The 13,367-nt window shown below is 44.1% G+C and overlaps 1 protein-coding gene across 1 annotated transcript; it reads left to right on the forward strand.

The window, feature by feature from the left end:
• Window positions 1–1,443: 1,443 nt before the first annotated feature.
• On the forward strand, window positions 1,444–8,126 carry LOC118416337 (zinc finger protein 845-like; the record flags this gene model as incomplete). Its single annotated transcript, XM_035821427.1, has 3 exons — window positions 1,444–2,622; window positions 3,695–3,852; window positions 7,372–8,126. Coding segments are annotated over exons 1-3 (2,073 nt in total), but the record flags the coding sequence as incomplete, so codon positions are not given.
• Between the last annotated feature and the right edge of the window lie 5,241 nt (window positions 8,127–13,367).

Genomic DNA, 13,367 nt, shown 5'->3' on the forward strand with positions numbered 1-13,367 from the left:
TGAGGTATGTAAACACTGAGATGTAAATACATGTACAACATGTGCTGCCTTCAATGGAGCTGGACTGCTCGATAAAGTTAGTCTCCAAGCAGTGCCTTAGAGATAGTATCAAAGCCGGCAAAGGAATATAGCCGGTGCCCGTTTGACTCCCTTTGGCCGGTTTGACTCCCTTTGGCCGGCTATACTTTATTCCTTTGGCAGCTTTGATAATATCTCTAAGGTACCGTAGGGTCTACTTGGATACTACGAGAAAGTGTTATGGTATCTGATCACTCAGTAATCATCGGAGGCTCATGTACATTTCTGGGGTAATCAGGTAAAAGCAGTTGACCTCTATCTGAGATTTACATCCGGGTCACCACATTGCGACTTCCTGTCAGCAGGAATACGGTTTGTTTCGTCAAGGACGTTGGTTTCGTGCATCCTCGAGTCTTTTTGTGGTCTTTTCGTCTCTGGACAAAGAGTTCCGACCTCTTTGTGCAGTGATTCAGCAGGCGACTGTGTATCGACTAAGTTACAGGTAAGAAACGTTAGTATACATCGGTGTTGGAGAGTTTGTTGAGTTGACAAAACTAGTTTACGACATTTGTCTGTGATATTCAGCCGATTGTTGTGTGACTTAAATGAGCTTATGCATTCAGGCCCAACTGTTTATTTCTGTGTAGCGGCGTATCGGAGTTAGGATATGGTATTATATCAGATGCTGGATCGTACTGCTGTATGTCTAAATCTCTCAAAATTACGAAGGTTATAAGCTGACGACGGGGAGTAGAAAACGTAAACAAATCGTGAGGGTCGGCAGGGGGTTAGTAGAGTGTGCTGAGTGTTCATGTAAAAGTTGGAGATCTAAACCCAACGCAGTGTGGAATTCCTATGTACCATATCTGAAGTCAACTGTTACCAAGGAACGCTAATCCTGGTATTGGCATGGAGTTTGTTGATCTTCCAGCTGTCTATACGTATACTGTAAACCCCTGGATGCGCCCAGGCACCAAAACTTTTCTCCTCATCTGGATTCCATCCCGCCGTGCGGCCAGACAGGGCCGTGTGAAAACCACGGGACGGTTCACTAACTGTTGTAGGGTTGCTCTGATGATATGAAAAAGCTGTCGAAGCACCTCACGATGCTAGCCTTCCATTACGGAGTTGCGAATTTTTGCACGATTTAATTTCCCGGCATTCGAGAACCTGACCGGCCCATGTTAGAAACTGCAAATCAGCACTCATGAAAAAAATACGCTATCATTTTTGAAGCCTGTATAGGAGGCTAGGGAGACAGACCACTATTTCTCAGTCTTTTTATGGTTTCACAGCGGTTTCAATGTTGTGAATCGGTTTACTGAAATAGTAATTTCTCTACACACTCTATACTGGGGTACCAAATTACAACACACGTTTCCCCACGTATTTAATGTTTGTTTTTTTCTTCATTTTTACAGACATTGATCCAGTTATATTTGACATGGCGACAACAGACAGCACACAAGGTGTGGATGACGTCAGGAGAGGAGCAGCAGGGGGTTCTGCCAACAGTGTTCTCACCTGGCAAGGAGAGAGACGTGAGGAGTTCGGGGAAGAGTCCAGCGGGCGAGACAAAGGTGTGAGGGTTTACAGGTGTGAGGAGTGCAGCAAGCAGTTCAAGCATCTATGTCGTCTAAAGACTCACATGCGGACTCACACAGGTGAGAAACCCTACAGGTGTGAAGAGTGTAGCAGGCAGTTTAGTCGGCGGGAAAATCTAAAGAAACATATACGGACTCACACAGGGGAGAAACCGTACAAGTGTGAGAAGTGCAGCAAGCAGTTCAATGAGCTCGGTCATCTGAAGTCTCACATGCGCACTCACACAGGAGAAAAACCCTTCACATGTGAGGAGTGCAGCAAGCAGTTCGTCGAGCTTAGTAATCTGAAAACTCACATGCGCACTCACACAGGTGAGAAACCCTACAAGTGTGAAGAGTGCAGCAGGCAGTTCAATATGCCTAGTCATCTAAAGGAACACATTCGGACCCACACTGGAGAGAAACCCTACAGATGTGAGGAGTGCGGCATGCAGTTCAGTACGCTGGGTAATCTGAAGAGACACATGCGGACTCACACAGGGGAGAAACCCTACAGATGTGAGGAGTGCAGCAGGCAGTTCAGTCGGCTGGATGATCTGAAGACTCACATGCGGACTCACACAGGGGAGAAACTGTACAGGTGTGAGGAGTGTAGCAGGCAGTTCAGTGAGCTGAGTGATCTGCATAGACACATGCGGACTCACACAGGGGAGAAACCCTACAAGTGTGAGGAGTGCAGCAGGCAGTTCCGTACGCTGGGTCATCTTAACGTACATATGCGAACTCACACAGGTGAAAAACCTTACAGGTGTGAGGAATGCAGCAAGCAGTTCGGGCAGCTTAGTAATCTGAAGTCTCACATGCGGACTCACACAGGGGAGAAACCGTTCAAGTGTGAGGAGTGCAGCAGGCAGTTCAGTCGGCTGGGCGATCTGAAGTCTCACATGCGCACTCACACAGGTGAGAAACCGTACAGATGTGAGGAGTGCAGCAGGCAGTTCAGTAAACTGAGTAATCTGAAGGTGCACATGAAAACCCACAGGAAACAAACCAAGCTGTAGTGATGCCTTCGACAAACTGTTTAGCAAGACCAGTTTTTTTTTTCTCATAAGGTCCTCTTGTGCAGGAGTTGAATTGATTTAGAGAAGATGCTTTCTCATTTTTTAGCTTTATATACTTTTGGTTGCTTTAGAATATGTAGTTATGTTTGTAGTAGTAACCAATGTTTTTGAGGAGGTCAATTACAGGCAACAGTTAAGAGCAAATTTCTTTCATTTACTCGCCTTTGTTTTGCTATATAATACAGCACTTCTTTTGATTTGCATTTCTATTGTATTGTTTGTGTTGACTGTACATTATTGTAGTATTGATGAATTAGATGACCGTTCTTTGTTAACCTACAAAAACGTTCGACTTAACAAGACTAATTGGCCACAAAAATGATGCAAAGCTTATTTTACCGAGTCAGCTGAAAGATGACAGATCCAGCGAGAATGTTCATTTGAAAAGAAAAGAAAAAGTCTGCCTCATGTTGATTCACAATTATTGGTTTTGTAGGTCATTTTGATATAGGATATTTCTTATTTTTACTGCGTCGTCTAGTGTCTGGTAGCTGAAGCGCTCCGCCTAGGCGTAGTCGTTCAGGGCAAAGCCTTCAGGTCGGCTGCAGTCATGGATCAGTCTTATATCGTCAGAGCCCTTTTTCGGTATGGCGCCGAGAGCACTGACTATGGCTGGTTTTGTTCGACTCAGTTCATAATTCCCTTTCCGCATCTCTTCCTTAAGTTGTGCTTCCACTTTACCGCGATGAGCTGGGTCTGTAGCAGATTTGTAGTTGTCGCACTCTACTTGGGTGATGTCGCTGGTTGCCGGTAGAATTTTGAAGCCATTTGACAGTCCGTCTAAGAGGAAATCTTGGTCCTTGTCGTTTCGCAGTTCTGTTTCCCATGTTGCCAGGTTTAATGGACTGTCCGTGAGTTGCTATTTAGTGGTCTTCCTGGCGTGTTCGCACTGTGGGTGTGGCTCGCCGCAACCCGGTGTAATGCACACGTGGGCATATTGACATGTGCCTGCCGGTCGCCTGCATCCTCCGGGGTTCTGAAAGTTCAGGCAGATCTCCTGGCCGTCTGAAGTTTTCGCGCGGGATGTTGTGGTCTTGCGCTGCTGGTCGACGTGGGCACCATCCGGATCCGCAGAAAGCGGGAGTGTAGGTGCTCGGAATCCCTTCCCCAGCGAAAACCGTTACGGTTCTGTAGGATCCTGTACTGGTTGTCGTACAACATGACAGACGGTACGTCGTACACCTCGAACAACTCGGACACTTTCACCGTGTATGCGAGGTAGTCCTCGATGTCCTGCTTGTTGGAGATTTTTCCGGCGCGGATAAGCGCGGCCATGATCTTAGCATTGGCAGCCGACCACGCGGGGATTTTGATCGACTCCAGCTTTGGGCGGGAGCGGCTGGTCCGCAGTATGATGGACGTCTGACCGTCGCGTGCAATCTCGTGGTCGTTCTCAGGCTGGGTAAAGGAGTCCACGAACTCCGGTATAAGTAGGGGTTTCTCACCTTGCCTTGGGGCGCTGTTGTGCAGGTAAAAAGACGCCTGGTCGTCACCGGTCTGCTGAGCTGCCGCTGCGCCGTCCGTCAGGAGACCGTCGATTCCTTCCACCTGGGACAGGAGGTCGGACAGCTCCTTGTCCGCTTTCAGGTCATCCAGGGTGACCGTCGCCTTGGTCTTGGCGGGCTTCGCTGCCCCGGCCGCCGCTTGCAGTTTAGTGGTTGCCCTGCATAGCAGGGCGTACTGGCCAACAGAGAGATCCAGTATTTGCAGCATGTCGGTAGTAACACACAGAAGGGCTTCTTTCTCCGCAAGTTCGGCCTTGGCCAAGGCCTTGACCGTAGCTGGGGTCAGCTTCGCTGCCTGGGACCATTCTGCAAAATCGAAGTCGGCCATCGCGCTTGGAGAGAGAATAGGTTTCGCGTCCGCACGCGTTGAAGGGCGGTCCGGGAATGAGCCCCGGATTGTCCCGCCTGCCTGTAGCTAATTAAGCTGACCCTGGTGGGTCCGTGTGTGGTCGGATCAGCAACCTTCTTTGATCAAAACATAAATAAACAATCCTTTATTATAACCGTTAAATATCAATCTTTATTATAGGTTTAAGGTTGAATTGTTTTAGAGATTATTTTGTTTAGTTCACAACGTAGTCCTTGTTAGCATAGGTTAAAAGTTTATCTTTATAGGATAGTTTGTGAAGTTTGCATTGTAGTTCACTGAAGAGTTCATTAATAGATCTAGACAGCAGTTGATAGTATATTTCATATTATGACATGTTTCACAGTTTTGTATTTTTGTTAATCATTTCTATTACATAATTCATTGCTTTGTTAACTTTGTTGTTGTTCTATTAGCTATTATTCTACTAGCACAAGTCTAGTTGAAACGAAGTGACCAATAACCCCTAAAGGTCTATCTGTAGTGAATTCCGTGCAAACGTAGCATCATGTGATTCCCTGTACACTGCACCCTGCACAATATTCTTCAATAAAGCTATGTTGAAGAAAAGTTTTGTATATTGTGTTTTCTTGCAGGTATGTGTTCACTGTAAGACCCACAGCCCCTTATTTAAGTTAAGCTTGAATGGCGATATGGGTAGAACGGAAATGAAATTTTGTCACACCCCTCTACAACATCCTTTCTGAACCGTCCCTATAAAGCAAAGTTCATATTTGAAGCTGAAGTATATTTGATCTACAGGGGCAAGAATTAGTTGATCCATCATTTATATCACCGTGTAAAATGACAATGATACGAGGGCTGTTAGAGCAACAACAACGGACACTTCAGCGGGATTGAATATCAAAGAGCTAAATCAAAATATAAACTTATCCAGGGATTGGTTTCATATCTTATACCTCAGTTTTCGTAACTGATTGGCATTTGTTTTTTGCCATATGTACTTGGTAGATCAATTGGAGACAAAAGTAATCACTAATTTAGAATTAAAGAACAATCAACACGTACTTCCTTCAACGAATGAATTAAAGTTAAACGGAGGCTTATGTACATTTGTTGGATAACCAGGTAAAGGAATCTGACCTCCTCCAGCATATACTTCCGGGTCAGCGCATTGCGACTTCCTGTCTGCGGGAGCACGGTTTGTTTACTGTAATCGCGAGTCTTCCTGTGCTCTTGAACCGTTTTTCGTCTCTGGAAAAGGAGTTCCGCAGTCATTTTGCAGTGATTCAACAGGCGACTTTGAATCGACTAAGTTCCAGGTAAGAAAAGATAGCATGCATCGGTGTTCGAGGGTTTGTTGACCCTTTGTTGCGTTGAATGTGTGTCGGCGTGGCTTTTTGTTTGGCTGAGATATTCAGCCTAGAATTCGAATTTGTAGTCTGGCCCATGCATTCAGGCCAAACTGTTTATTTAAGTGTAGCGGCGTATCGTAGTTAGGTTTAGAAAATTATATCAGATGCTGGATCGTGCTGTTGCATGTTTAGCTCTCAAAGTTTGATGGTGGAAAGTGGATGGTGGAAAGCTTGCGAAGGGGAGTAGAAAACAGATCGTGAGGGTCGGCAGGGGGTTAGTAGATCATGCTGAGTATTCTATTCAAAAGTTGGCTATTTTATCGCAACGCCGTGTTGAATTCTAAATACCGTATATCACCATATACTACGGTTATCAAGGGCCACTGATTCTAAAATTGGCGGGGACCCAGTTGATCTGTTCTCGCTTTCCCTATGTATACTGTAAACCCCTGCGTGCGCCCCGGCACCAGAACTTCGCGTCGAAATTTCCACATCTGGATTCTATCCCGCTGTGCGTCCAGACAGGGACGTGTGAAAACCACGGGACGGTTCACTAACTATTGCATAGGTACTGTCGAAGAGCCCCCATGACACGAAGCTAGCCTCTATCAAAACGTTTTGCAGAGAAATCAGAAAGAATTTTAGAGATTCACCAGTGCACTGTATTAAACTACGAGAATAGGGTGACGTCTAGTGTCAAAACTCACACTCTTTTGTTGTTGTTTTTGTCTCATTGTTACGCTTTGCAAACAAATGATGTCGCACGCGTTAGTCTCATTTAAACAAAACAATTTTCTTTTTAAACACAAGGTTTGAGACCACGAAAACACAATTTAAACTAGTCTCCAAGCAGAGGTTGAATCCAGAGCGCTAACATCTCTGTAGCTGTGAGATGGTAGCGGTCTAGATCTGGATATTTAATTGCTCGCTTGAAGTCGCTTCCCCTCTTTGGATAAAACATTTTCCCGCAACTCCCGCGCCATGGTGTGAATTGCTTCGTCTCTAAGCAGACCCTACGGTGCCTTAGAAATAGTATCAAAGCTGGCAGCTGGCAAGGGAGTATAGCCGGCCAAAGGGAGTCAAACGGGCACCTGGTGCCGCTATACTAAGTCCCTCCGTAGGGTCTGCTTGGAGACTATGAATTGCTCTCGACAGGGCACAATCTTTTTTTCTGGTACTCTCCAAGCAGAGGTTAGACTCCAGCTGTTTTTAAATGTTTGTTAAGCGCTTTTATCAAGCTTTCTATTTTTTACTGTTTTCTTGATGGCTCGAAAGAACCAAAGCGTAACCTCTGCTTGGCAAATAACCATCTGGCGGCTTCTTTCCCAGGCGGCGGCAGGGAATTTGTTTTCGGGAGGTTTCCCATCGGTACCAGTGTTGTGAATTGTTTCACTGAAAATGAGCAAATCTCTATACCGGATACTGACAACTAACAAGTAACAGTCTCAATGCTTCACTTGTTTCCCCACGATCTCAAATCCGTTTGTCTAATTTTTACAGACATTGCTCCTGATATTTTTGACATGGCGACAAAAGACAGCGCACAAGGTGTGGATGACGTCATGAGAGGAGCAGCAGGGGGTTCTGCTAACAGTGTTCTCACCTGCCAAAGGGACAGACGTGAGGAGTTCGGGAAAGGGTCCAGCGAGCGAGGCAAAGGTGTGAGGGTGTACAGGTGTGAGGAGTGCAGCAGGCAGTTCAGTCAGCTGAGTAATCTGAAGAGACACATGCGGACTCACACAGGGGAGAAACCCTACAAGTGTGAGGAGTGTAGCAGCCAGTTCAGTCAGCTGGGTCATCTGAAGTCACACATGCGGACTCACACAGGTGAGAAACCCTACAAGTGTGAGGAGTGCAGCAGGCAATTCAATGAGCTTGGCAGTCTGAATAGACACATGCGGACTCACACAGGGGAGAAGCCTTACAGATGTGAGGAGTGTAGCAGGCGGTTCAGTCAGCTAGGGAATCTGAAGGAGTACAAGCAGACTCATACAGGGGAGAAACCATACAAGTGTGAGGAGTGCAGCAAGAAGTTTAGTTGGCTAGGTAATTTAAATGAGCACAAGCTGACTCATACAGGGGAGAAGCCCTACAGGTGTGAAGAATGCAGCAGGCAGTTCAGTCAGCTGAGTAATCTGAAGAGACACATGCGGACTCACACAGGGGAGAAACCCTACAAGTGTGAGGAGTGTAGTAAGCAGTTCAGTCAGCTGAGTGATCTGAAGACTCATATGCGGACTCATACAGGGGAGAAACCCTACAGGTGTGAGGAGTGCAGCAGGCAGTTCAGTCAGCTGAGTAATATGAAGGTACACATGAAAGCCCACCGGAAACAAACCCACCAGAAGTGACCCCTTGGACAAACTGTTTAACACGGCCATTTTTTATAAAGTTCTCTGGTGCACAAGGTGAAAACTGTATTGATGTAAGTTGAGTAAGCAGGATATCATGTGCGAAGGATTTACCAGTTTATGTAGTAAACCAGAAGGCAGAAGACCATCAAGTGATGACAAGTTGATCATGCTTTTTTTCTTTTTCTTTGCATTTTTTCATCTCCTCAGTTACAAGTATGTGGCATCCTAGCTATCTTTGTTCATTGTAGAATGAATGGTATAGTTGAAGAAAAATAGTGCACGCAGCCTGGTATGTATTTTTTTAACAAAAAGCGGAGAGAGTTGATTTAGAAACATACGGATTAGCATCTTGATTCCTCATATTTTACCTTTATATACTTTTGTTGGTTTACAAAGTAGTTCTGTTAGAAGTAATAATATGTTTCTAAAAAGTTCACTAACAGGCAGCAGTTGATAACAAATTTTTGCCATTAGCTTTGCTGTCTTGTTCAGCACTGCTTCCGATTTGCATTTCTACTCTATTGAATGCGTTGACTGTAGTTGTAGTATTGATATTTTTTTAGCTTACACTACACGTTACAGTTCTAGTATTAATGTACAAAACCGTTGGAAAGACAAGAATAAATGGCCACAAAGGTGGTGTAAATCTCTTACCCAGTCAGCTGAAAGATGAGAAATCCAGCTAGAATGTTGCTGTTTTCAAAGAAAAAAAAGTTTACAGCATGTTGATTTCTTAACTGGTTTTGTTACAGATCAAATATTCTTTGATATATGTTAAAGGTTGAATAGTTTTACAGATTATTTTGTTTGGTTCTTAAGGTAGTTCTTGTTATCATAGGTTATATATTAGACTTTTGAAGTATGCAAGGTAGTTAACTTAGATATTTATAACATCTATTTTACTGAGAAGTTCACCAAAAGAATGCAGTTGATAACACTTTTTATTTTGTCTTGCATGTTATGATAAGTTGTTCAGCACCTGTTTTGTAATGTGTCATTACATTGTTTGGGGCAATGTTGTTATGTTGTATGAAACGACCTGATCAACATGCCGCAAATGTCTAAGAAAAGTGGGATTATTTGTAGTCTTTGTGTATAAGATTTTCTGTACTGTCCAGTAAAACATTCGTATATAAAGTTATATTGAAGAAACGTTTTAAATATCGTGTTTTCTTGTAGGTACGTGTGCACTGTAAGATCCACAGTCCCTTGAATGGTTGCGTAAATTATGCGACTTTCTCTGAATTAAGTAAAGGTAAAATGACGATGTGGGTAGAACGGAACTGAAACGTTGTGTTTGGGTGTAAGATTTATAAATGGCGGAAAATAAGAACAGAGCAACTGAAACATTAACTCAAAGGGACTTTGTCACACCCCTCTACAAGATCATTTCTGAACCGTCCCTAGTATAAGCATGATTGAGAAAAGGCAAAGTAAATTGCCCTGTCAACTTCATAAGTGGATTAAAAGCTGTCGTCAGAAGGCCGGAAGAATTTGGGATTTCATAGCGTCTGTATGTGTTAAATGATCTGCTGACATAGCTTGTATGTTTGAATGTTATCAAAAGTTCATATTTGAGACGGTGAAAGCAGGAGAGATATATATTAAACTACAGTTGATCTACAGAGAATCATCATTTACGTCATCGTGTTATAATGTTAAAGATAATCGTTAAGAAGTGCAACAATAACGGACAAGTCTGTGGAAGAGAATATCAACTTATCCTTTGATTATTTGTATACCTTATACCCCCCTTTTCGTAAATATTTTGGTTTTTGGTACGCCGGTAGTTAAGTTAGTGACAGAAGTCATCACATATCAATTTAGTATTAATAACACGTGCTGCAGTCAACACGTGCTGCCGTCAACGAATAAGTTAAAGTTAAACGGAGGCTCGTGTACATTTGTTGGGCAATCAGGTAAAATTTGACCTCCATCTTGCATGTACTTCAGGGTCAGCGCATTGCGACTTCCTGTCTGCAGGTTTACAGGTTTGGTGCCTCGTCAAGTTTCCTTGGTGTATTTTGAGCCGTTTTTCGTCTCTGGAAAAGGAGTTCCGCCTTCATTTTGCAGGGATTTAACAGGCGACTGTGAATCAACAAAGTTTCAGGTAAGAAAAGCTAGCATGCATCGGTGTTCGAGGGTTTGTTGAGTTGACAAAACAAATTATGATGTGTGTCGGCGTGCCTTTTCGTTTGGCTGGGATATTCAGCCTATTGTAGTCTGGCCCATGCATTCAGGCCAAACTGTATCAGTGTAACGGCGTGTTGTACATGTAGTTAGGATAATGAAAAAAATCATATCAGTTGCTGGATCGTACTGTTGTATGCTTAGCTCTCAAAATGTGATGATCGGAAGCTAAAGACGCTCTAGACGTGGAGTAAAGAACATAAACAGATCGTGAGGGTAGGCAGGGGGTTAGTGGATCGTGATTTGTTTTCTGTGCAGAAGTTGGCCATTTCATCACAACGCAGTGTTGAATTCCTTAGTACCGTATCTGAAATCCACTGGTATGAAGGGACACTGATTCTGGTATCGGCAGGGACCTAGTTTATCTGTTCTCGCTGTGCCTTTGTATACTGAAACCCCTGTGTGCGCCCCGGCACCAGAACTTCGCGCCTAGATTTTTTCCACATCTGGATTCCTTCTCCCGGCCGTGCGGCCAGACAGGGGCGTGTGAAAGCAACGGGACGGTTCACTAACCGTAACCATGATAGGGACGGTTCACTAACCTTTGCAGTGTTGTTCTCGAAGAGTCCCCATGACATGAAAAACTCAAAAAGGCAAAACATTCTGCTTAGAAATCAGCAAGAATTTGAAACATGCACCAGTCCTTTGTTTTGCATTATAACTACGTGGCATCTAGCGCGCAAACTCACACTCCTTTGTTGTTAGTCTTGTTGTTATGCTTGTGAACAATAGATGTCGCCTACGTCAAATTCATTCAGAAAACTTTTTTTTCAAGACAAGGTGGGAGAGTCTGCGTAATGTACTTGCTGTTTTTATTAGGTGGAAGACCGCTAAGAGACCATTTTTACTATTCTCCAAGCAGAGGTTGTGTCTCGCAGATGATAATGGTCAGGATTTTTACTGGCTCATTTCATTTATCTTTATTTATTTTGATTAGCCAGGAGATATTGTGCTCGCTTCCCCTCTGCCTGGAGAACACATTTTCACCACCTCCCGCGCCATGGTGCGAACTGCTCTCGCCAGGCACAATCTGGTGGCTTCCTTCAGAGGCGACGCCAGGGAATTTGTTTTGAGTGGATAGAAGTAAAAGATATTACAGCCTTTGTGTGGTTTCTCTCTCAGTGGTATCAGTGTTGTGACTTGTTTTACTGAAAGTGAGCATTTCTCTACAACCAGATTCTGACATGTTAGAGTGTCAATACTTAACGTGTTTCCCCACGATTTAAAATTTGTTTGTCTCGATTTTGTAGACGGTCATCCAGATATTTGTGACATGGCGACAACAGACAGCGTACAAAGTGTGGATGACGTCAGGAGAGGAGCAGCAGGGGGTTCTGCCAACAGTGTTCTCACCTGGCAAGGAGAAAGGTGTGAGGAGTTCAGCGGGCGAGTCAACGGTGTGAGGACGTACAGGTGTGAGGAGTGTAGCAGGAAGTTCAGTAAGCTAAGTGATCTGAAGAGACACATACGGACTCACACAGGGGAGAAACCTTACAGATGTGAGGAGTGCAGCAGGCAGTTCAGTCAGTTGGGTCATCTTAAGGCCCACATGCGGACTCACACAGGTGAGAAACCCTACAGGTGTGAGGAGTGCAGCAAGCAGTTTAGTCGTCAGAATACTCTTAAGTCTCACATGCAGACTCACACAGGCGAAAAACCTTACAAGTGTGAAAAGTGCAGCAAGCAGTTCGGCATTCTGTGTCACCTGAAGAGACACATGCGGGCTCACACAGGAGAGAAACCCTACCGATGTGAGGAGTGCAGCAGGCAGTTCAGTACACCACATCATCTTAGAGGACACCGACGGACTCACACCGGTGAGAAACCGTACAAGTGTGAGGAGTGCAGCAGGCAGTTCAGTACGCTGTATAATCTGCAGAGGCATATGCAGACTCACACAGGTGAGAAACCATACCAGTGTGGAAATTGTGGCAGGCAGTTCAGCGAGCTTTGCAATTTGAAGAACCACATCTATACTCATACAGGTGAGAAACCCTACAGGTGTGAGGAGTGCAGCAGGCAGTTCAGTGTGCTAGGTAATCTGAAGAAACACATTAAGACTCACACAGGAGAAAAACCCTACAGGTGTGAGGAGTGCAGCAAGCAGTTCAGTGAGATAGGCAGTCTGAAGAGACACATGCGAACTCACACAGCAGAAAAACCCTACAGGTGTGAGGAGTGCAGCAGGCAGTTTAGTCAGCTGGGCGATCTGAAGAGACACATGCGGACTCACACAAGGGAGAAACCTTACAAGTGTGAGGAGTGCAGCAGGCAGTTCAGGCGTCTGGATCATCTGAAGCAACATGTGCGGTCTCACACTGGGGAGAAATTTTACACATGTGAGGAGTGCAGCAGGCAGTTTAATCAGCTCGGTAATCTGAAGAGGCACATGAAAACCCACAGGAGAGAAATCCAACAAAAGTGACGCCTTTGGCATAACAAGTTATTTCACAAGGTCCTTTGATACACAATGTGAGAACTATCGGTGTAAAGATAGCATGATTAGTGCAGGAGAGTCTCACTAGTGTAGGGATGTAACCAAAAGCATCAAGTGACAACAAGTTCATAAACATGTCCTTTTTCTTTGCTTTTCATTTTTTTGACTACATCACCTTTTTTTACAAATATGTGTTATCTTAGCTATATCTGTATTCATTGTAGACTGAATGCTATTGTAGTTGACGCAAACATTGCACAATGTATCTCAATTCTTGAACAGAAAAAGGAGGGAGAGTTGATCTAGAAAAGTTTTAACATTTCAAATATATTTTAGCGTTATATATTTTGGGTTGGTTTCTTTAAAGTAGTTCTGTTAGAAGTAATAAGCAATATGTTTCTGAGTCCACTAGCATGCAGCAGTAACCAAGTTGCATTTTTGATAGCAACTTTATTTTGTTTATATGTTATTAGTTTTGGTATCTTTTATTTTACAGCATGTTGATTTGTAGGTCA

Source organism: Branchiostoma floridae, chromosome 5 (genome assembly GCF_000003815.2).
Source record: "Branchiostoma floridae strain S238N-H82 chromosome 5, Bfl_VNyyK, whole genome shotgun sequence".
Lineage (NCBI taxonomy): Eukaryota > Metazoa > Chordata > Leptocardii > Amphioxiformes > Branchiostomatidae > Branchiostoma > Branchiostoma floridae.